The following is a 25,007-nucleotide window of genomic DNA, read 5'->3' on the forward strand; positions in this document are numbered from 1 at the left end:
GTATTATTTGATATTTAACCTTCTGCCGCCCGCGTCATGCCAATGGGCGTGGCCGCGGCGGCAGCCCCAGGACCGCGTAAAGCCAATTGTCGTAAAGTCCTGGGGCTGTGTTTTGCAGGAGATCGCGCACAGGGTGCGCGCGCATCTCCTGCTTGGTGGGCGGAGCGGAGCTCCGCCTTCAGTCTCCGAGCAGCGGTTGCCGCTCGGGAGACTGTTAGACGGCGTAATCGCCATCTATTACATGTACAGCGCTGCGATCAGCAGCAGCGCTGTACTGGGGACAGCCCTGTGACACGGCTGTCCCCTCCTGAGCAACAGAGGTGATCGGCTGTCATAGGCTGAAGCCTATGACAGCTGATCACGGGGTTTGGCTAGCGGTGGGAGGGAGGTTGGTTTACAGTGAATAAAAAAAGACGTCATTTTTGACAAAACAACATCAAATAAAAAAACAAACAAACATTGGGGGGGGGGGGGTGATCAGACCCCCACCAACACAGAGCTCTGTTGGTGGGGAGAAAAGGGGGGAAGAATCACTTTTGTGCTGTGTTGTGCCACCCTGCAGCTTGGCCTTAAAGCTGCAGTGGCCAATTAAATGAAAAATTGCCTGGTCTTTAGGGGGGTTTAACACTGCGGTCCTCAAGAGGTTAAATCTACTTTTTAAGTTTTCACTGGTTCACGGCCTCTTCTCAATGACACTTTCATTGAAGTACAGTATGCCAAAATGTATAAACTATTGATCCTTTTTTTTATCTCTTTCCTGCTCTCTGAAGCCATTTTCTGCTAGGAAAGTGTTTTATGGCTGTAATTCCTTATAATTGAGGGTTACAAAACAGTCCGACCCAGTCCCGACCCAGGCAGGAACTGTCATACCTGATTTGTAACTCTTTCAGACAGAGAAAGAAAAAAAAGGAATACAGCATAGTTATTTGTGCGCTTGGTACCGCACATACACGTGTCTATCTCATCATATCACGTCACCTCGGGTGTCCTTTAAAATAGATTAAAATAAAACAAAAAACTACAAGGTCTTTAAATAAAATAATTCTGTTGATCTCTGAATAAGAAATTCTGCTACAAATATTTGGTAAGCCTGCTCTGAAGGCATTCATTGTTCTGTAGAAACTTTTATGGTACGCTGCTGTTGTGAATATATTGCTTATGACTCTGTCTGTAACTCTTGCAGGTCCTCTTCTGGGGTGTCCGAGAGTTTAAGAAGGTGCAGTTGCTGTCTGTGGATCGGCCTCAGGTGCTTATAGAGTGTGCCGGGAAAGGAGTTAAATCCTGTGTTATTCAAAGCTACAAGAGCAATCCCAACTTCAGCGTCGCCGGAGACTGGTTTGAAGTGGTGAGTCCAGATCTCCATGTTATTGGAAAGCTCCTGTCTAATTAAGGACAATCTGTTGTAGGGTTTCATCTTCTGATATCTGACTGATATACAATAGGTTAAAGGGTGCATTATTATTATTGTGCATTTATTAATGTCGATGAGCTTTGGGGGAAGGGTCTCAACGCTGGAACGGTGAGGTGGAAGGGGGCGGGGGAAGCCTCTGTATTATCTGCTGCTTCCTTTTAAAGGGGTCCAAGCAGATTTTTTTTCTTGCAGTTTGTCCTGGTTTTTAATAGCTGTAGGAGCTGTCATTCCCCTCCCCCCCTCCCCTTCCGTCTATCCAGGGGAAGCTGTAACTGTAATCAAGTGTGACTTCTCTAAACTGTTTGGAGTACAGTGTTCTATCTCCCCACCCCCTGCTAATAAAAGCTTTTGTTTGCTCCTTGCTACTGCTAATTACAGCAGTCCTTATCTATCTACTCTTTCTGTGGGTGGCAGGGCGCGGAAGTGAAGCAATAAAAGCCACTAATAAACATTTAAATGTAAAAAGAAAAGGTAGAATAGAATTTTCTTTAGTAATAATGAGACACATTCTTAGCATGCATCTTTAATGTGTTACTGAGATACCCTGGGGGCTAAAAATGCTGCTCAGTTTACTTTGAATTACCCGTTTGGGGCATGTTTTCCCTTCAGCTTCACTCAAAACAATGTATTCATTTCCTGTCAGGAACTGCCGGAGAATGAGGTGCTGCATCCCCCGCTCAGTATCTGCGTGGTGGACTGGAGAGCGTTTGGCCGCAGCACGCTGGTCGGGACGCACATGATCAACTGTTTGAAGCAGTTCTCGTATAAACCCTCTCAGCTGGACACATCCTCAATAAAGGAGATAGAGGAGGAGAGCGCCCCCTCTGATAGTGGTGAGATATGTCATTTACATTTCTGGGCTTTTTTAGCTGACATCTATTATATACAGTATGTGCACCTATTGCCCTTGTACGAGTTCCCTCTTTCCTCCTGCTTGAGGCCATTTTAAAATTAAAGCTTAAATAGCACATGGCACCTGCCATATCATTGTTGTGCTATTCAGGACTCCTTTTTCATGCTAATTAGCAGTTCCCATTTAGGAGTTAAAATTACCATTCATTGCATATTCCAGTACATATTCCAGTACAGTGTGCTAAGAATATCATTGTGGAGTCCCCTCCTGCTAGGTGTCCCTCAGGTGTCTGCCTAGTTTGCCTTACCATAAAATAGTCCTGCCTGGGATGTCCATAAAGATGATTCTAGAGAACAAGTTTGTGTAAATGTGGGTTGGGTACACAGATGGTCAATAGAATGCAAATAACTGACTATCTAGTTTAATCTCTAGTTTATTAAAGCAGAAGACTGCAGGGCTCACAATTAATTGTTCTCTCAGCTGCTTTCCTAACTCTTTAGCAGCCAATTTATTTAGAGGCTTCCAAGTGCTCCAGGCCAATTTATTTTAGCACTTTTTTAATTTCCTGTTTGTTACATTTCCTTTCTTCTAATTAGTACTGCTGTAATGTGTATTTATGGCCACTTGTCACTAGGGGGCAGTGTGAGACAATAGCAGAGGACTTCTGCTTTCAGTTTCTACAGTGGGATGCGAAAGTTTGGGCAGCCTTGTTAATCGTCATGATTTTCCTGTATAAATCATTGGTTGTGACGATTAAAAATGTCAGTTAAATATACCATACAGGAGACACACACAGTGATATTTAAGAAGTAAAATTAAGTTTATTGGATTGACAGAAAGTGTGCAATAATTGTTTAAACAAAATTAGGCAGGTGCATAAATTTGGGAACCACAAAAAAAGAAATCAAATCAATATTTAGTAGATCCTCCTTTTGTAGAAATTACAGCCTCTAAACACTTCCTGTAGGTTCCAATGAGAGTCTGGATTCTGGTTGAAGGTATTTTGGACCATTCCTCTTTACAAAATATCTTCAGTCCATTCAGGTTTGATGGCTTCTGAGCATGGACAGCTCTCCTTAACTCACACCACAGATTTTCAATTATATTCAGGTCTGGGGACTGAGATGGCCACTCCAGAACGTTGTACTTGTTCCTCTGCATGAATGCCTTAGTGGATTTTGAGCAGTATTTAGGGTCGTTGTTTTGTTGAAAGATCCAGCCCCGGCGCAGTATCAGCATTGTCACTGATTCCTGGACATTGCTCTCCAGAATCTGTTGATACTGAGTGGAATCCATGCGTTCCTCAACTTTTTCCTCCATGCATAACACCCCTTGTTATACCCAAATAACTCAATTTTAGTTTCATCAGTCCACAGCACCTTATTCCAAAATGAAGCTGGCTTCTACAAATGTGGTTTAGCATACCTCAAGCGGCTCTGTTTGTGCTGTGAGTGGAGAAAAGGCTTCCTCTGCATCACTTTCGCATACAGCATCTCCTTGTGTAAAGTGTGCCGAATGGTTGAACGATGCACAATGACTCCATCTGCAGCAAGATTATGTTGTAGGTCTTTGGTGCTGGTCTGTGGGTTGATTGACTGTTCTCACCATTTTCCGCTTCTGTCTATCCAAAATTTTTCTTGGTCTGCCACTTCGAGCCTTAACTTGAACTGAGCCTGTGGTCTTCCAATTCCTCAATATGTTCCTAACTGTGGAAACAGAGAGCTGAAATCTCTGAGACAGCTTTCTGTATCCTTCCCCCTAAACCATGATGGTGAACAATCTTTGTCTTCAGGTCATTTGCGAGTTGTTTTGAGACCCCCATGTTGCTACTCTTCAGAGAAAATTAAAAGAGGAGGGAAAATTACAATTGACCCACTTAAATACTCTTTCTCATAATTGGATTCACCTGTGTATGTAGGTCAGGGGTCACTGAGCTTACTAAGCCAATTTGAGTTCCAATAATTAGTTCTAAAGGTTTTGGAATAAATAAAATGATAACAATGCCCAAATTCTTGCACCTGCCTAATTTTATTTAAACAATCATTACGCACTTTCTGTTAATCCAAAAAACGTCATTTCACTTCTCAAATATCACTGTGCGTGTCTCCTATATGATATATTTAACTGACATTTTTTATTGTAACAACCAACGATTGATACAGGAAAATCATGACAATTAACAAGGTTGCCCAGACTTTCACATCCCACTGTATATCCTCTGCTAGCAGAGAGACATCAAAGCATTCCAAGAATTTACAGCACAAGGAGTTCTGCCAGCTGAGATCAAAAGCAGCGCACTTATCTCAAACGAGATAACTTTACTTTATCGAAGCTGCTAATGGGTTAAATCAGGCCTGCTGTATATCTACCCATATAAGTCTTTTTAAACTGGGGAACATCTGAATGTTTGCTTGTGTTTTCAGCAGGGCCACAGCAGAGTGCACCACCAACCCAGCAGGAACCGCCTGACCATATTTATGTAGATGTGGAGCCGCCGCCCACTGAAGTTCCACCCACATCCTCCTCATCTCCCTCTCCGGTGCCTCCTACCGGACCGACTCCTGATTCAGCTACAACATCCCTTCTCGAAGAGGACCCTTCCAAACCTCTGGATACAGCACTGGCCAAACTGGCCACCCCCACCCCAGAAAAGAGCTCCGCCCGTGACACTCCTAAGCCGAGAACCTCGAATGCCACCTTTAAATCTCCCCTGCAGAAAGACTCTAAGCAACAGGTGACAGTGGCATCTTCATCTCTGTTGTACTTCCAGATTAGGCACTAGTCAATATTCATGTGTGCAATGAAATGATGGTAGTAGGTTATATTCAAAGCAGGTGGCTTTGTCTGTTAATTTGGGAATCATTTATCTGATATTAGCAAGGTTGGCTTTACACTTTTCTGCCCTTAAAGGGACACTTAAGTCAAACAAAAAAAAAATGAGTTTTACTCACCTGGGGCTTCCAATAGCCCCCTGCAGCTGTTCGGTGCCCTCGCCGTCTCCCTCCGATCCTCCTGGTCCCGCCGGCAGCCACTTCCTGTTTCGGTGACAGGAGCTGACAGGCTGGGGACGCGAGTGATTCTTCGCATTCCTGGCCACAATAGCGCCATCTATGCTGCTATAGCATATATCATATACCATATAGCAGCATAGATAGTGCTAATGTGTCTGGGAACGCGAAGAATCACTCGCGTCCGCAGCCTGTCAGCTCCTGTCACCGAAACAGGAAGTGGCTGCCGGCGAGGCCAGTAGGATCGGAGGGAGACAGCGAGGGCACCGAACAGCTGCAGGGGGCTATTGGAAGCCCTAGGTGAGTAAAACTCATTTTTTTTGTTTGACTTAAGTGTCCCTTTAAAGCAACTTTCTTGTTGCTCCCCTTCCATGTGCAGCAGCCCCCCTCCCATTCCACCAGCAGCCCCATCTTCCATGAATCCCCTTGAGCAGACACTCCTTTCTTCCATGTGTTGCTCCCTGTTTGCAGCCTCCCTTTTCTACTTGCAGCCTTCACTTCCATATGCAGAAACCCTTCTTCCATGTCATGCTGCCCCTTGGGCTACAGGATGCTGCTTGGTTGTGGGCCGCCTCCCATCATCCCTCCTCCTCGCTGTACTGTCTACTGAGCAGCACACTCTGCTTATATATAGCCAAACAGCTTCTCTGTACAGTGTTCAGTCCCTAATATGTTTGCTCAATGGTTATTAAAGGGGAACTCCAGCCTAAACAAACATACTGTCATCAAGTTACATTAGTTATGTTAATTAGAATAGATAGGTAATATAATCTCCTACCCACCCTGTTTTAAAAGAACAGGCAAATGTTTGTGATTCATGGGGGCTGCCATCTTTGTCATGGGGGCAGCCATCTTTTTGGTTGAAAGGAGGTGACAAGGAACAGGAGACACAGTTCCCACTGTCCTGTGTCCTGATAACCCCTCCCAGCTGCACACACTAGGATTCAAATGTCAGATTCAAAATGTAGAAAAAAAAAAATTGCACCAAAACAGCAGAACAAAATCCGAAATCCCATCATGCTTTGCACAGCATCAGGGGAAAAAAGCTCGGGCAGTTTTCTTCTGTGCAGCTAAAAATGAGGCTTGTATAAGAGAAACAAAGTTCTGATGCTGTGAAACTGTTAAATAAACACCAAGCCTTTTCAGTGCTGCTGAGTAGATTTTTAGTCCGGAGGTTCACTTTAAAGTTGGTATTGATTGATTATGGTGATTTTAAGGTTAGGGTAAATTGCACGTATAAAAAAAATCAATGCTTTTCCTTTTTCACTTCCTCTCCTTTATATATTACAGTTTGCCCATGTTTTAATAAAGGAATCTATAGGCATTCCCACTCTTCTATCTCATCTATACCTCACTTACACTGATGAATATTCTTCATATTTTGCAGGCTTTAGTGAGAGGCTCCTTAAGGCGTTCTACAAAAAAAAAGAAGCGAACCATAGCAGACGAGTCTGCAGAAAACGTCATAGACTGGTGGTCCAAGTACTACGCCTCAGTGGAGAAGTGGCAGAAGGTGAGTATGCCTGCTGTGCACAGGGAAGAAGTCCTCTGTAATTTGTGTGCCGTGGCGGTTTTGTTGAGGACCAGCTACCCTACTATGCGCAAATCATGTAACACCCACCGATAGCAACTCACTGATGGATAAAGATGGTTGTTTTACTTTACAAAAAAACAATAATTTTGGGACAATAAACTTAATGTGAGTCAAGCCTTGACATAACTTAAAGAGAAACTCCAACCAAGAATTGAACTTTATCCCAATCAGTAGCTGATACCCCCTTTAACATGAGAAATCTATTCCTTTTCACAAACGGACCATCAGGGGGCTCTGTATGGCTGATATTGTGGTGAAATCCCTCTCACAAAGAAATTCTGAGTACGTACTCTTGGCAGTTTCCTGTCTGTGAACCTTGTTGCATTGTGGGAAATAGCTGTTTACAGCTGTTTCCAACTGCCAAAACAGCAAGCAGCAGCTACATCACTTGCCAGCAGTAAAAATGTCACCATGTGATAAATGTCGGAATATAAATCAGGGATTTAACCACCCTAGCGTTCTGGACGAGCTGAGCTCGTCCAAGAAAAAGTTGCTGTTAGTGTTTAGGACGAGCTCAGCTCGTCCAGCGCTGTCCCCACTCACCGCTGTGCAGCGCATGATTTCCGCCGCCTTCTCTGTGCTGCTGCGGCTGCTGCGGGGCTCCCTCTCCCTCCTGCTGGGCTCTGATCGCCGGTCCCAGGCTCCCCAGGCTCCCCCGATCCTCCGGTCCCCGCTCCCCTCTTCTCTCCGCAAGCCTACGGAGATCCGGCAGTCAGGGAAGATGGCGTAGCCCAGCCACTTCCTCTGACGCCGGCTCCTGCGCCCCCTAGCGTCCGTCGCGGCGACAGCATCATTGGATTACATAGGGAAACAAACTCTATGTAATCCAATCATGCTACAGTAATTCAAAAAGTTGTTTGCACAAACACAAACACCTGTCAGTTCTCAATAAAAGCCCTGAACAGTTACTGGCTCTCCCTCTTTCAGAGTCCCCAGCGTCCAGTGTTAGTCAGCTAGCATCTGTGATTTCTGTGCGATTTCTGTGCGATTACTGCTTTTTTCCAGCCTTAGCTTCGTTCATATTACTGTCAGATTGCGTATTGCTTTCCGTCTTTTTCAAGACGCTGTGATCCCTGTGCGTTTGCTTTTGCTGTTTTTTTTTGTTTGTTTTTTTTTTGTCGCTGCCCGTGACCCCGTACCCTGCTTGGGGTCATGGCCTCGTCCTCCCGGAGGCGTGTGCGTGACGAGGAGTTGCTGGATGTCCTCGAGGCAAGCGACAGCGAAGACGAGCTCCTAGAGGAATCGACAGACAGCGAGGTTCCCGGTAACCTGTCTTCGGAGACGGAGACCAGTGATGAGGAAGCCGAGGAGCCAGTGACGGTCGCACGCACCTGGTGTGAGCTGGGGAGCCCCACTCAAGCTCCGCCACCCAGGTTCCCCTTCACAGGGGCACCCGGGCAGAAGATCGCGTGCGACGAGAGTCCGCTGTCCTTTCTGGAGCTCTTCCTGACTGATGACGTCATCCGCAAGATCGTTGAGGAGACGAATCGCTATGCAGCGCAACATCAGCAGGAATCTTCTCTACCCAGGTTCTCGCGGAGCAGGAAGTGGGAACCTGTGACCAGCAACGACATCTGGGTGTTCCTGGGGCTCGTCATCCTCCAGGGAGTTGTTGGTAAGCCGCTGCAGAAGTGGTACTGGACCACTAATAAGATCCTCAGTACGCCCTTCTTTGGATCTGTTATGTCCGAGCCACGGTATACCCTCATCATGAAGTATTTGCACTTCGGAAATAACGAGGAGTTTGATGAGGCCACCCATCCCGCACCCAAGCTGAAAAAAATTTGGGACATATACCAGATGATTGTTGCGAACTTCAAGGCTGTGTATGTTCCAGATCGCGACATCACGGTTGACGAAAGCCTCATGGCATATAAGGGGAGACTGAGCTGGGTGCAATTTATTGCATCAAAAAGGGCACGCTTTGGGGTGAAGTCGTTTATGTTATGTGAGGCCAACTCCGGGTACATCTGGAACTCTGTAATTTACACGGGCAAAGGCACCAAATTTGCCCCTCAGTTCAGCCAGTTTGTCTCTAGCCACTCTGTCCTAACCCTAATTGAGCCATTGCTGGATCAGGGGTACTGCCTGACGACAGACAATTTCTACAGAAAACGAGCAATTACAATGCCCCCCCTCTCCAAAAATAGACATCTGTTAGTATTTCTGGAAACTTTAAACAACGAATTAAAAACAAAAAACTGGGACAGACACCATGCTAAACCCAATAATCTAACAGTAGTACAAAGAAAGGCAATAGAAGAACTAAAATCAGCTCCAAATCTCATTATAAAACCAAGTGATAAAGGGGGAAATATCGTATTACAAGATGAAAATAATTACATCATAGAAGCAATGAGACAACTGTCAGATAAAAGTACATATGAAAGATTGGAGAATAGCCCCTTTCCCAAAATAAAAGATAAAATTAATCATTGGGTGGATGAAGCACGTGAGAAGTGTGCCATCACCCATCAAGAATGGGAATATTTGTTAGTGACTAACTACAATATCCCAACCATTTACTTTATCCCGAAAATTCACAAGAACCCAGCCAATCCACCGGGTCGGCCGATTGTGTCGGGGTGTGGGGGCCCCTGTGAAAGGTTGGGTAGACTAATTGACGAAAAGTTGAAACCTTTGGTCATGCAACTTCCCTCCTATGTGAGGGACAGTCGCGATGTCCTTAGGGTCCTAGAAAGTTTTGAGGCCCCCCCGGGCTCCCTCCTTGTGGGGATCGATGTGGAGTCGTTATACACTTCGATCCCACATGAGGAGGGGATCAGGGCAGTTGACTTCTTCCTGGAAGAGAGCTGCCATCAGGCAGCTGAACATAATGACATGTTAATACGAGCACTAAGTCTCGTGTTGAAATTGAACTGTTTTAAGTTCAATGGCAGGTATTATAGACAAATCAGGGGAACATCGATGGGGGCAGCATGTGCCCCGGCATATGCGTGCTTGCACCTTGGGCTCTGGGAGAGGCAGGATGTCTACCCAGACCCAGAATTTGGGGCACATGTTGCCCTTTGGCTCCGTTTTATAGATGATGTGCTGGTGGTGTGGAAAGGAACAGAATCGGAACTTTTGGTTTATATACAGAAACTAAATGAAAATAAGCGAAATATTCGTCTCACATACACGGTAAGTGATGTGGAGATGTCGTTCCTTGACATAAAATTACGATTGGAAAAAGGTAAGGTGGTTACTTCCACTTACCGCAAACCAACGGCGGGAAACAGTGTTCTCCACGCCACCAGCCATCACCCCCCTGCTCTGATACGATCTATTCCATATAGCCAATTCCTGCGTATACGCAGGAATTGCTCAACAGACGATCAATTTAGAACTGAGGCAAGGGAAATGTATTCAAGATTTAGAGAACGTGGATACTCACACAGAATCTTGAAATCGGCAATTAAAAAATCATGGAACAATGCTAGAACAGACCTATTGTCATCCAAATCAAAGGGTGACAACCAAGGGGGGAATAACCTGAGGATAATCACCCCCTATGGCTCTCATTGGGAAGATTTAAGACAGCTCCTGGAAAAACACTGGGGTATTTTAAGAGCTAATCCAGATATTGAAAAAATAGTGGGGCCACGACCAATGTTAACAGCCAAAAGAGCACAGAATTTAAAAGACAAGTTGGTGAGAAGTGAGTTCACACCAACAAGAGAGGGGACTAAATGGCTAAAAACTGCCTCAAGTAGAGGCATGTTCAAGTGTGGAAAGTGCAAAATGTGCCCATATGTGGAAAAAACGAAAACGTTCTCAGATACAAATGGTAACTGTACCTATAAAATCAATGGATTTATGAATTGTGACACTGAAAGGGTGATTTATGTAATTGAGTGCCCATGTAAGCTGATGTATGTGGGCAAGACAAGGAGGGACCTTAAATCGAGAATTCTGGAGCACTTTAGGGAGATTGAAGAGGGGGAGATTGAAATGCCATTATATAAACATTATAGAGAACAGCATGGAGCCTCCCTGAAGGGTACAAAAGTAAAAGCTATATACAGGCTGAACCTCTCGGAAAGAAGGGGAGACTTTGATGACGTGCTTCTGGGTAAGGAGTCCATGTGGATCTACAGACTAAATACTGTGGAGCCTCATGGATTCAACTCTGAGGTAAATCTGGCCCCTTTCCTACGTCAGATGGCTTACAAATGATAAGAGTACCAAATTAGGATGAGATGAGGATAAAAAGTTAGAAAATAACAAGAGACGCCCCTAATAAAGTCATTGAAATTATATAAATAACCTAAAAATAAAAATAACTAGAACCAGGCTCCTAGTCTATGAAAAGAAAAAATAGCCATTTGTATGCATGACTGATGGTTGAATGCCATAGGGAAAATAGACAGATAGCCTTTCTGGCAATATATATCTGTAATACTGAGAAAGCCCACTAGATGGCATTAGAGACCAAACATTGATGATATATCGTGTGTTAGTTAAATACATTGTCTTCGTTAATGAATATAAAATGTCAAAACTAGTGGATGAGATGAGGTTCATCTGAAAATCATGAGAAAAAAGTGACATGGCGAGGTAAGAACAAAGAGACATAAACAAACCCTTACTATGGGACAATGAACAATAAAGCTGCATTGAATTGAATAACAGTGTGACGTCACAAAGAGGTGAGTGAGTCACACTAGGAAGCAATCTGAGTTCCCTATAAAGAGATGGACGTAGCGACCTTAAGCCACGCCCTGATGAAGCGTCATGTGACGCGAAACTGGTCGGTGGGAGGAGCCTGATCCCACACCACGCTGTACTAGCGTCCCCCGCCACCATATGCAGACAAAGCTAGCCGGCAGGAGAAACACTGATCGTAAGGTCTGACAGAGTGATGGTAGCCGAGTGCTAACAACCCCACAACAAGGGGACACTATATGCGGTGGCACTGGGGTGAGACACTGGGAGGCACAAGGAGGAGATTGAGCTCCCACACAAGGAATACACCTGTCATGTGATCACCCAGAAACAGTGACAGTTACAGCTTACCTGAAGAGGGGAAACAAAGCGCTCTGGCATCCAGCTGGGAGAGGCTACATCCTGTGGACTAACGCAAGTATAATGATTTATGACTAACACTGGAGGAAAGATGTCTGGGCAGCATTGTCTCTATGTGGCTTGCAAAGTCTACTAACCTGCTGTTTTGTGCTTAAGCCGGCTAATACAAGATTGCTGCAGCTGTGTGCTGTATATCCTGAAAGGACTTATCCCCATAAGGGGGAGGCAGCTGCTGTGTGCTTGGTGGTGCGCTGTTGGATGACAGTTAGGTGGTCTGGGCTTGAGTGCATGGAGCACAGAAGTCCACGGACAGACTCCATGTACGCAAGCCTAGCATCTATTGAGGGGTAATGTGGGCAGGCTCTGGTGGTTTTAAGGTAAGAACTTTCTGCGCAGAAAAAAGGTTTTTTAATTAACATTTGTGCATTGGTTCCTTAAAGGAGCCTTTTTGTGACCTGATAAAAGTGTGTGCAATAAAGTTGTTATTGTTTGAACCAAGACAAAATGGAGCATGAGGCCACTTAATATGTTCTTTGCTAATGTATATTTCCTACTGGCCGCACCAGACCACTGGTTCATGAAGTGTATATAAGGTACTTGCACTACAGGGCCACAACTCCTTGGCAAACCCCCAATTTTGAATTTCTACAGCTCCCCTGAACTTTTTGATTACCTGGTCCAGCATAAAACCGATGCCTATGGTACCTTGAGGGCTAACCGTCGGAATCTGCCGCCGGCCTTTTCTGCCAGGAAGCTGAAAAAGGGGGAGGTCGTTGCCTGGCAGAAAGGCAAAATGATGGCTCTAAGGTGGAAGGACAAACGTGATGTATGTGTCCTCAGCACTATTCATAATGCCGAGACTGTCCGCACCACCAACAGGAGTAAACAGGAGGTGGATAAACCCAAAGCCATACTGGATTACAACAACACTATGGGGGGTGTGGACAGGGCTGATGGAGCCATGAATTTCTATCCGGCTGTCCGCAAGCAGCAGCGGAAATATTATAAAAAAAATTTCCGCCACTTACTTGAGCAGTGTTTGTGGAATGGCTATGTGCTATACAAGAAAAGCTGTGTAAGGCCTGTACCCCACCATGACTTTGTCTGGCAGCTGACGGAAGCAATCTGCATGAAGTACCCCCCACCAGAGTCAACATCTAGACCGGGGCGCAGGGCATCATATGTTGTGAATCCGGCACGGCTTTCAGGGAGACACTTTGTGGAGTACTTGCCACCGACCCCACAGAAAGCAAACCCTACAAGAAGGTGCGTTGTTTGCTGCAATAAGAAGGACAAGGATGGCAAAAAGATGCGGAAAGAGACCCGCACTTACTGCCCAGATTGTGACGTGCCACTTTGCGCATTACCATGCTTCAAGATCTACCACACTAAAGAAGTGTTCTAAGGTATACTTGTACCCTGTATAATTTTGTTTCTGCCTTCATTTATTTATTTCTGTATTGATTTATTTATTTCTGCATTTTCTTTATATTTCTGCATTGAGGAAAAATGCAAGGTATTTCAGTTAGTTATTAATAAATTTTATTTTATTTTTGACAAGAATTAGTGTTTGACACTTTTATTATACTCAGAATGTATACTAAACTCTTGCTTGGCTCATTTTGGTAAGTTACAGGAAAAAAGGTGCTGAAAATTAAATGTACCGCTTTTTGCACAGAAATCCTTGGGAATCAGAACGCCGAGGTGGTTAAAAGATTTTACAATGGGCAAACACTGACTGCTTCATTTTTACAATAATTATGTATAAATAACTTACTTTTTTATTACATTATTTTCACTGGAGTTCCTCTTTAAAGGGAAGCTTGAAGAGGAACTTAAATCTAGAATTAAACTTCATCCCAACCAGTAGCTGACACCCTCTTTCCCAGAAGAAATCTTCACCTTTTCTCAAATAGATCATCAAGGAGGTCTGTCTGGCTGATACTGTAGTGAAACCCCTCCCACAGTGTGATGTCATGACCATGGTCCTAACGGTTTGCTGTCTGTGAACCTCATTGCATTGTGGGAAATAATGTTTTTTCCCAACTGCCAAGCATGCTGAAATCAAATGGAAATCACTGTGTACTGTGTGTCTATGCAACAGATCCCTGTCTAATCAGATTTGATCAGAGATGGATCTATTTAGTGGTCCATCTGGCTATGCATCAAGTGATGTTTGGGCAGCTTTATATTTTCTTTGGGGGCCGGGGCTAGGCTTATGTACATTTGGCCACGCCCACAGTATATCAGGGCCCCACCCACAGTATATCAGGGCCCCATGCAGTTTTAGCTTTGGCTTGAGGTGTGGCAGAGGTGTGTCTTTGGTTTTTCCTGGCTCCTACATTTTGGAAGGTACGCTTAGCCTTTGACTGTGGCGACTTTTTTAAAACGTACCTGCTCGCTTGGCTGTACCCACTTTTAACCCAGTTCAACAGTTTGCATCAATTACCATCTATCAGGTTTGTATTATCTGAAAAGGCCTCGTCATAACATAGCGCCATGAAGCCTAATGCTGGAACGGCAGAGCTGAGAGAACTCTCCGTCTCCTCAGCACTTTAAGGGTTTTAATTAAATCATCCGCGGTGGGATTTATTTAGCCATAATTAAGCTGCATTTTGGGACAAGTTGAATTTGTGATTCATAATTTCAGCCATAACAGGAAGATACAGGCAAATAAGAAAGCATCATTTCTGTAATATATTTCCTGCTTGGCGTTTAAGATTAATTATGATGAGCTCCTCACAGCTTTTAAATTAAGTGAGCCCTGTTTTAATTAAGGTTAATATTGCGTCTCTATTCCTGCATCGGAAATAGAGAACAGTGGGTGTCCTCATAAGAATTCATTACAGACAGAATGACAGCAGAACATTGGGGTGCAGAGGAAGGCGAGAGATTGTCAAAGACTGACCTCAAGGATAGAACACCTCAAGAAATCTTTAATATACTCAAGGAGCAATAGGGGATGCAGAGGTTGCGACTGCACCGGGACCCACGGACCAGAAGGGGCCACTGGGGCCCTCCTTTGTCCATCTTATTAGCTTTGCATTAGTGCTATGCTGATAATGAACACCTCTATATTTGGATTGCATAGTGGCAGGGCCGGTTTAAGCAACAATGGGGCCCCAGGGCAAAATAAACCTGGGGGGCCCCCCAACATATACCCCGGAACAAAAATCAGAATTAGGGGACCTTTTTTGCAGCTGGTGTAGTCAGGGTGTGAAGTCCCAATCGGTCGGAGCTCCACATTCTGGCTATCCCAGCCTGCATGGGGGACAAGGGGTTAAAAAGTTTCAGGAGGGGGGACCCCACATAATTTTTTTTTTTTAAATTCCCACACTCTAAACATAAAAAAAATTGGGAAAATAGGAAAAAATGCCAGGGATCTTCATACAGCCATATTGCGGCTGTATAGCGATCCCTGGCCAAAGCGCTGCGGCTGCGTATGGACCCCCTGGAAACCCCGTCAGGAAATTTACTGCGCTTTCGTTTGATGCATGTAAAATTACACTCCCGTTAGGTTTGCTACTAAAAGTGACATTTACCGCATTTAAAACTATACTTTTTTCCTTCTAAACTTTAAAATCGATTTTCTCAAACACTATAAGCTCTGTTGTTTTTTCCTCTTATTCCTAATGATCTCCTTAACATCTCCTGCAAATTTAGGGTTTCTAGCATTTAAGATGGATTTGCTATTAACCATTAAAGTCGACAGGTTTTTAAATGTGTTTTGTTATTTTCCTTTGAAACTTTAAAATCGATTTTCTCAAAAACTATAAGGCCGATTTGAAAACATTTTTTTCCTCTTGTAGCCACTGGGGGCCCCTACAAGCTCTGGGGCCCTGGGGCAGCTGCCTCCTTTGCCTTAATGGTAGCGCCGGCCCTGCATAGTGGTGGTAATCCTCAAAGAGGCTCTGTAACATAAAAAAAAACACCCCCTGGGGGATACTTACCTCAGGAGGGGGAAGCCCATGTATCCAAATGAGGCTTCCCCTCATCCTTCTAAGCCTCAGGGATCCAGTGCTGGTTCCCCCAAAAATTCAGCCAACAAGGATGTCAGCTGTGGCGCAGGCACAATAGCAACTGCAATATTTACCAACCGCGATCCTACGCAGGCGCAATAGCAGCTTTCCAATCAAGCTCAGACGGAAATAGCTGAGCCCGATCGGGTCCGCTCTACTGTGCAGGCGCGAGTCACCTATACCTGCGCAGTAGAGCGGACCCGATCGGGACCGGTCATTTCCCACTGAGCCCGATCAGAAATATTTACCTTGTCGGAGTCAGCCAGCGCTGGATCCCGGTGGGCGAAGAGGACAGGGGGAGCCTCATTATTGTCCAGAAACTTCCCCGGGAATGCTTTTGGTTTTTTTTTGTTTTGTTTTACAGATTCTCTTTAACAAACTGTTTCCTTACTATACATACACACCGCTCTGACACTGCAGCTGAGCTGGGAATCCATAACAATAGAGTGCTTGAGGCCCCATGTAAAACTCACACTGGGGCCCTTTGCAGAATAAATGTAGGGGCCCCCTGCGAGTGGGTGTGGTCATAGCAGATCATGGGTGGATCCAAAAAGTGTCAGTATGTGAACTTAGGCTGCAGCCTGTATGAACTGAACTAATGTAGTGCATTTCTTGTAGCTATTCTTTGTCTCATACATTAGTGGGCCACAGGCAATTATCACTGCTCCTCCTCATACAGCACTGTCACAGGTGAAAACCTAGGAAATTGTGAATGGTCAAAAAACTGCCATACCAGAATTTTTTCTAATATTGTTATTCTGTATCTACAGTGCTGCCCGTAATTATTCATACCCTTGGCAAATTTTGACTTAAAGTTACTTTTATGCAAACAGCAAGTAATTTTTTGACGGCAAATGACATAGGTGTCTCCCAAAAGATAATAAGACGATGTACAAAAGGCAGTATTGTGGGTAAAAAAAATTCTCATCTTTTATTTACATTTGAGCAAAAAGTGTCCAGTTCAAAATTATTCATACCCGGGGGGGCGTGTCCGGATGTAGAGCGGAGAAGACGTGTGCGCCTGGTGCTCCGTGCCAATCCTGAAAAAATCCTCTAAAAACGGCAATTTTTACCTACCTGACTGCTCTCACTGGACCTCTGAGGTTGTGGGGACTCAAATGAGGTACTATGCCCCCAAAAAAATCTGATAATAAGAAGGCTGGGAACAAAAACTCTACGGAAGCCTGCACTAGCTGCATTCAGTGCTGCCACGTGACCAGTACCCGCCATAACTCCAGCACAATGGCGGAGGCCGGAGGGGAAGCCGTGTCATCCGCGAGCACCGCGGTCATCCTAGAAGCTATCACTGCCTCCCGCATAGCTCTTACCACCAAGCTAGATAAGGTAGAGGCAGACATCCAGCTAATCCGCCAGGATATGGACAAAATACGCGCACGAACAGCGGAACTCGAGAGGAGAGTCTCGGATACAGAGGACACCGCTGCTACACACACTACGGATATTACATCCCTTAAGCAACAGGTGAAACAACTTATGGACCGTTCGGTCGATGCAGAGAACAGACTACGAAGAAACAACGTAAGAGTCCTGGGGCTGCCGGAGGGTACAGAGGGTGATAATCCTGCCGAATTTGCTGAGGCCTTCTTCAAAACCCTTCTGGGCCTAAATGACCTCCCAGCCACATACGTTGTGGAACGGGCCCATAGGGTTCCCTCTAGGCCACTTCCGCCGGGCTCCCCTCCGAGGCCATTCCTGGCGCGTCTCTTGAACTACAGAGACCGTGACTTGATCCTCACCGAGTCCAGGAAGCAGATGGAGCTCACGTTCAACAATGCAAAAGTAATGCTTTTCCCGGATTTCTCCGCGGACATCCAGAAGAAGCGCAAATCCTTTATGGAAGTCAAGAAGCGTCTCCGAGACAAAGAATTAAAGTATAGTATGCTCTTCCCTTCCAAGCTTAGAGTGGTGCACGGAATCTCCACCAAATTTTTTGACCATCCTCAAGAAGTAAGTGACTGGCTAGACACCATCTAATCGGGTATAGTGCTCAGTTCTCGCAGCCACAGATGGAATCCTGGGGCTATGTTGGTAATATATATTCACATAATGCCTGCAACATAGTGCTGTAACTACTGCCTTATTATGTACTGCCGAGTTATGTTATTTTTACACTTGCACGGACTTCAGGTTTGTCAATGGACACTGATACCTACCTTTTTTAGCACTTACGGGTACTAATATTGAATCCAGGTGCTGATGTTTTGTTCTGTTGGGATGCAAGGCTGCGTACTATTTCTCCGTTTCAGTACGGCAGCAGGGGTAATGTTATGCAACTGTTTGATGCGTTTGGGTTTACTGTTTGTATTGTCTTTTTTGACCGACACCATTTTATGTCCCTCTTCCCCCCTTGCCTGGGATGCCGCCTCCCTGAGGCTTTGGCCTTCCGCCAACACTTTCTCAGTAATGCTAATCAGTATATGTAGCTTTGTGTCAGAATGGAGACCCCTCTGAAGGTAATTTCGTGGAATGTACGGGGCCTAGGCTCCGCATTCAAACGTTCACTTACATTTCAATACGTTCAAAAATATAAGCCTCATATTCTCATTTTACTTGAGACCCATATGATTGGTGACAGGCTACGCACTCTGCGCCGCCCCTGGGTCCAAAAGGTGTATCACTCTACCTTCTCCACCTTCTCGAGGGGGGTCTCCATCCTGATTAGTAAGGCCCTGCCATGCAAAATCTTGTCTTCAGAGGTTGATAATGATGGTAGATATGTTATTTTAAAGCTCCAAGTACACAGCGAGACATACTGCTTTATTGGTATTTATGCCCCTCCCAGTCTCCAGCCTCCATTGCTCTCTGAGCTCAGTGCTAAAATAGCTAAGTTCCTTCCCGCTAAGTTACTCCTTATAGGAGATTACAATGCCATTTTAGATCCAACTTGTGATACGTCCAACCCAAATAGACATGCAAGTCAAGAACTAATTAACTGGGCTAATGCCCTATCACTAACTGAAATCTGGAGATGGAAAAACTCCACCAAAACCTCCTTCTCATATTTCTCTATGACACATAAATCCGCCTCTCGGATTGACCTTGCTTTTGGAAACTCAGACCTCTTATTGAATGTTACATCCGCTAACTACCTCCCAAGCGGCCTTTCAGACCACGCCCCACTTGAAATTAATCTCACATTTAGACACTGTGCTGACAGAAGCGTATGGAGGCTGGATCCTAAATGGATTTCAGATGTGAACATCAGTAAGCATATCTCTCCTGCTATCCAATCATACTGGGAAATTAATGAAGGTTCTGCCAATGAACTATTAGTATGGGACGCTTTTAAAGCCACTCTGCGAGGTGAATATATCTCACGTATCTCCGCTCATAGGAAAGAATTTAACCAAACCCTACTAAACTTGATGTCTGCGGAAACTGCAGCTTCACAAAAATTCACCGATTCCAACGTTGAATCAGATTTTCTTCACCTAATGCAAGCTAAACGTAATTTAAACCTACACATGACAGATATCACTAAGGCTTCCCTCGCAGAGTGGCGACAGGAAATTTGGGAAAAGGGGGATAAGAATGGTAGGCTTTTGGCGGATCTTTCCAGGAATCAGGCTGCACAAGCTGTGATTCCTGAAATTAAACTGCCCTCCGGTGACGTTACCTCTGTCCCAGGCCTCATAGTGGATTGCTTTCACAAGTACTACACAGACCTCTACCAATCCCAATTTGCAAGCTCCCATGAAAATATGGTAGCTCACTTAGAACGCATAGAGCTTCCTGTGTTGACATCCGAACAAGCTGAATTTCTTGAGTCTGAGATCCAAGAGGATGAAATCTTAAATGCTATAAGCTCATTTCCCTGTAATAAATCCCCTGGCCCTGACGGGATCCCTATAGAACTATATAAAACATACGCCCGCCTCCTTGCCCCCAAACTAAAAACCCTATATAACTCAGCCCTCCTTGGGGGCAACCTCCCCCCTTCTTTCTACCAAGCTCACTTAATTTTAATCCCCAAACCTGACAAAGACCCGCTTGAATGCCAGTCATATAGGCCAATCTCCCTCCTTAATAATGACCTTAAAATACTAACCAAGCTTATCACAACCAGGATTAACAAGTTCATCACTGAGCTTATTAGCTCAGATCAGACTGGATTCATTCCTAACAAAACAACAGATATAAACCTTAGACGCCTCTTCTCCCACATACAACTTAATCTAAACTCCTCTACCCCCAAAGCTTTGGCTTTTGTCGATATTCAGAAAGCCTTCGACTCTGTCGAATGGGACTACCTGTGGGCCACTCTACATAAAATGGGATTTAGTCAGAAGTTTGTCTCATGGGTACAGGCCATATATAAAACGCCCTTAACCAATATCAAAATGGGGAGCATCATCTCAACTCCAATTGAGTTGCGCCGTGGCACTCGCCAGGGATGCCCTCTCTCTCCGGCCCTCTTCGCTCTGGCGATGGAACCCCTTGCTGCATCCCTACGACAGTCCCCTGATATCTTGGGATTTCGGGCTGGGGGGCTGGAGGAGAGGGTATCCCTTTATGCCGATGACCTTGTAATCTACCTCGACGATCCGGTCAATTCCTTAAAAGGCGTCCTAACCATATTTGAAAATTTCCTGCCCTTTACGGGCCTCGGGGTCAACTGGAAAAAGTCAAAACTTCTTCCACTCACGCCACTAAATAATGATACGTTCACACTGGAAGTGGTCCCCAAAACCAAGTACCTGGGCATACAAATTACGAATAATGTAGATGACTTTTATGCAGATAATCTCATGCCCCTAATTGCCCATACTAAGCAATGTCTACATAATTGGCAAATCCTTCCACTGTCCCTAGTAGGCAAAATTAACCTAATTAAAATGAAGATACTGCCCCGCATGTTATATGTGTTCCGTAATTGTCCTACCTGGATCCCTAAAAAGTTTTTTGCCCAACTCAACTCTATATTCCTAAGTTTCATTTGGAATCAAAAATCCTCTAAAATAAGCCTAAAAAAGCTCCAGAGGCCGTGGACAGAGGGGGGTCTTGCCTTTCCTCATCTGCAGAAATACTACCTTGCCAGTGTACTGGTAACAGCACACTGGTGGCTATGCCCTGATGAATCTAATGCAGCTACGGTGCTTGAGGCAGCCCAACTGGGCTCCTATGAGGCACTGTCACAACTCCTGTACCGGGGCCTTAAAGCTCCATATCCGTTAACTGTGTCAATGAAAACGGTTATTAAGGCATGGAATCTGGTGCATACTTGGGACTCTCCCTCACAAAAAGCTTTTTCACCCAAAACTCCACTCTGGAATAATCCTACTTTCAAGAACTTTTACACTATACCCGACCCTAAAATCTGGATTTCCAAAGGTGTCAGCCACATATCCCACATTGTATTGTCTGGTTCTCTCGCAACTTTTGACCAACTGAAAGATATCTACAATCTTCCTAATTCCTACTTCTTCAGATTTTTGCAGCTGCGCCATGCCTACCAGGCCCAGTTTGGTCCTTCTCCCCCTCGTATCCGCTCGTCTGATGTTGAGGACACTCTCCTAACCAAAGACCTGACTAAGGCCCTATCCTCAATCTACAAGAATATTATACTTATCACTGAACCCCACGTCTCAGCATTTAAGCCCCCCTGGATGGGCATCGCACCACATATTGATGATGAGGATTGGGAGGACGCCTGGATTATACCTTTCCAGCACCTAATTGCCACCAGGGATAGACTTATCCAATTCAAAATACTCCACAGAGCATACCTAACACCAGCTAAGCTGGCAAAGTTCAACTTATCATACAGTGATGTCTGCTGGCGCTGTGGCGCCCCTCAGGCGGACTTTGACCATATCTTCTGGAACTGCTATAAAATTGTTCCCATCTGGGCCAGTATATGTGAATTCAGCACGCAGTTTGCGCATACCACAGTTAAACCGGATCCTACCTGGTGCCTCCTGGGCTTAACCTCCTCGTTGGCTCCCACGAGAGCTCAAAGAACTTTACTAGGTCTTACCTTCTTTTACTACAGGAAAGCTATTGCTCTCAACTGGAAGGCAATCGAACCTCCGTCCGTTCAACAATGGAAATCCTTAATAAATAACTCTCTACCTCTATATAAAGCTGCATATACAGCCAGAGGCTGCCCACAAAAATTTATGAAAATTTGGAAGCCTTGGATAGATAAAGTGGAAACTAATTAAACATTCACACCTGGAACAAGCCTTATAGGTTATGTATCCTGCCTAAATTTGTGGCCTGGGTGGGGGGGGGGGGTGGATCAGGGTGGGGGGAGTGGGGGTGGTGTTGGTCAGCTGCTGTTGGGACAGCTAGGTCCCGTATTGTGTAATGTCCTCTCTGTGTTACAGGTGCCCTCCCACCTGTGTGTGTTGGTAGAGGCACCTGTGTTTGTATGTCTGTTTAACTTGAAAATTCAAATAAAAAGAATTTAAAAAAAAAAAAAAAAAAATTATTCATACCCTTCTCAATAATCAATAGAAACGCCTTTATTGGCTATTACAGCAACCAAACGCTTCCTACAATTGCAGACCAGCTTTTTGCATCTCTCCTCAGGTATTTTTGTCTGATCATCTTTAGCAATGAGCTCCAAATCTTTCAGGTTGGAGGGACTTCTTGCCATCACCCTGATCTTTAGCTCCCTCCACAGATTCTCAATCGGATTCAAGTCCGGAATCTGGCGGGGCCACTCCAAAACTTCAATAATGTTGTCTGCTAACCATTTCTTCACCACTTTTGCTGTGTGTTTTGTGTCATTGTCATACTGAAATGTCCACTGGTGCCCAGGGCCAAGTTTTTCTGCAGACTGCCTGATGTTGTCGTTGAGAATCCTCATGTATTGCTCTTTTTTCATTGTGCTGTTTACTGTGATTAGGTTCCCTCGCCCATTGGCTGAAAAACACTCCCAAAGCATTAGGTTCCCACTACCATGTTTGACAGTGTTGATGGTGTTCTTTGGGTTGCAGGTTAGGCTTCTGAGCTTCTCCTTTTGTTATGCCAAATGAAGGAAACATCATTGTAACCAAACATTTCAATTTTTGTTTTATCTGACCATAACACAGAAGACCAGAAGTCTTCTTCTTTGTCCAGATGAGCATTTGCAAAGGCCAAGCAAGCTTTTGTGTGCCTTATCAGGAGACTTGGTGTCCTCCTTGGTCTGCATCCGTGAAACCCAGCAGTATGCAGTGTCTGTTGGATTGTCTGCCTTGAAACATTGCCAGAAGCAGAGCCCAGATTCACCAGGAAGGCCTTGGTGGTGATCCTTGGATTCTTTTTCACCTCTCTCACTATCCTCCTGGCCAGCACAGGTGTCACTTTTGGCTTCCGACCACATCCTCTGAGATTTCCCACAGTACGAAACAGCTTGTATTTTTTTTTTAATAATACTTTGCAATGGTCTTGAAAACATTTATAAATGCCCTTGTAGCCCTTTCCTGACTTGTGAGCAGCCACAATGCGCAGCCACAGGTCCTCACTGAGCTGCTTTGTCTTAGCTATGACAGTCCACAAACCAACTGCAGAGAGCTGCTGTTTTTCACCTGTCGAGTTGATTAAAACAGCTGTTTCCAATTAATCAGGGTAATTAGGATGCTTTAGAACAGCTTGGACTATTAGGAATGGTATAGAACTGTGGATTTTCCTACAAACTCTGACAGTGTGTGAAGGGTATGAATAATTTTGAACTGGACGTTTTTTGCTTAAATGTAAATAAAAGCTCCCCCCCCCCCCCCCCCCCCCCACACACACAATAATGCCTCTTGTACATCATCTTATTATCTTTTGGGAGACACCTATGTCATTTTACCTCAAAAAAATACTTGCTGGTTGAATTAAAGTTTGCCAGGGGTAGGAATAATAATGGGCAGCCCTTTATATAACAATATCGTCCACAGAGCTTTTTACAGTGTACATAGTCATGCATGTCCTCAGAAGAGGCTCACAATCGAATCCCTACCAATGGTCCAAGTCTAATGTCCTACCATATTATAATTATTATGTATTTATATAGCACTGACATCTTCTGCAGCTAAATCTATGGCTACCTTTATTGTTTAATGTTAATCACATAGTTGTTTTTTTTATCTTACAGATGAAGGCTAAGGAGACAAACCCAGAGCCTCCCCCTCCAGTTGTGGAACGTGAGTTTCGTACATGGGGTGAAGCACCAAATTGTAGATCCACCCAAATGTTTGTTTGCATGTTGTCAGATGTTTGGATCAGCTTTCATAGGTTATATTTGTGTTTTGTATGCAGCTACTAAACCTACTAAAACAAAAGGCCATGTGTCACTGCTGATTGTGGATGAGCACGACAAGAAAAAGAAAGATGGCAAAAAGGGTCTGGACTTGGCCAAACCAAAGCCAAAACAGGAGGGACCGATACTGGCCACACTGCAGGTATTTATGGAAGAGCTTTTGGTTTTGTGGAGCAGTTTCAGATCCCTATCAGAGTTCCCTTCCTGGCTCATTGGGAGTGGAACTGAACTCAGACTAGACACAAGACAGAATATTTATATCGTGCTTCTCTCCTGGTGCACTCGAAGAGCCAGAGCTGCAGCCACTAGGAGTCGCTCTATAGGCAGTAGAAGTGTTAGGGCATCTTGCCCAAGGTCTCCTTACTAAGTAGATGCTGGCTTACTGAACACTATCTAGCCAGACTAGAGGAAACTTATTTGCTTGGCTTCAGTTCTCTTCCTCCAGCAGAGATGTGTCCAGAGGGTTGCAAGCATGGCTCGTGCCATGGGCACCACAGCACCATGGGCACCATAGCTGCCCCCTCCTCCCTTGTGCTCCACCACCAGACTGAGCCTCTCGAGCATTTGTACCTGCTCTTGTACTGGAGGATATCTCTCACTACCTACACTGGGGGGTGGGGGTAATTATACTGGGGGGCACCTATCACTACCTATATTGGGGGGATGGACACCTCTCACTACCTATACAGGGGCACGCTCACCATTTATGCTAAAGAAGGCTACTTAGACTGGGGAGACATCTAACCACATATACTGGGAGGGCAACCTAAACTGGGGGGTACCTATACTAGGGTGTTACCTCTGGTTACTTATACTGGGGGGAGGGGACTCTTTTCATTA

At 44.9% G+C, this 25,007-nt stretch overlaps 1 protein-coding gene across 4 annotated transcripts in view; it reads left to right on the forward strand.

Moving 5' to 3' along the window:
- Positions 1-25,007, forward strand: part of FER1L6 (fer-1 like family member 6) — a 288,985-nt gene that overhangs the window by 208,454 nt on the left and 55,524 nt on the right. For 3 of the 4 annotated variants that reach the window (XM_068237997.1, XM_068237996.1, XM_068237999.1), the window contains 6 exons: positions 1,184-1,345; positions 2,055-2,244; positions 4,688-4,998; positions 6,660-6,785; positions 24,003-24,051; positions 24,167-24,309. In XM_068237997.1, coding sequence (XP_068094098.1) covers positions 1,184-1,345; positions 2,055-2,244; positions 4,688-4,998; positions 6,660-6,785; positions 24,003-24,051; positions 24,167-24,309 — 981 coding nt within the window. The remainder of the gene's footprint in view (positions 1-1,183; positions 1,346-2,054; positions 2,245-4,687; positions 4,999-6,659; positions 6,786-24,002; positions 24,052-24,166; positions 24,310-25,007) is intronic. The other variant, XM_068237998.1, reaches the window with a different exon arrangement.

Source organism: Hyperolius riggenbachi, chromosome 5 (genome assembly GCF_040937935.1).
Source record: "Hyperolius riggenbachi isolate aHypRig1 chromosome 5, aHypRig1.pri, whole genome shotgun sequence".
In the NCBI taxonomy this organism is placed as follows: domain Eukaryota; kingdom Metazoa; phylum Chordata; class Amphibia; order Anura; family Hyperoliidae; genus Hyperolius; species Hyperolius riggenbachi.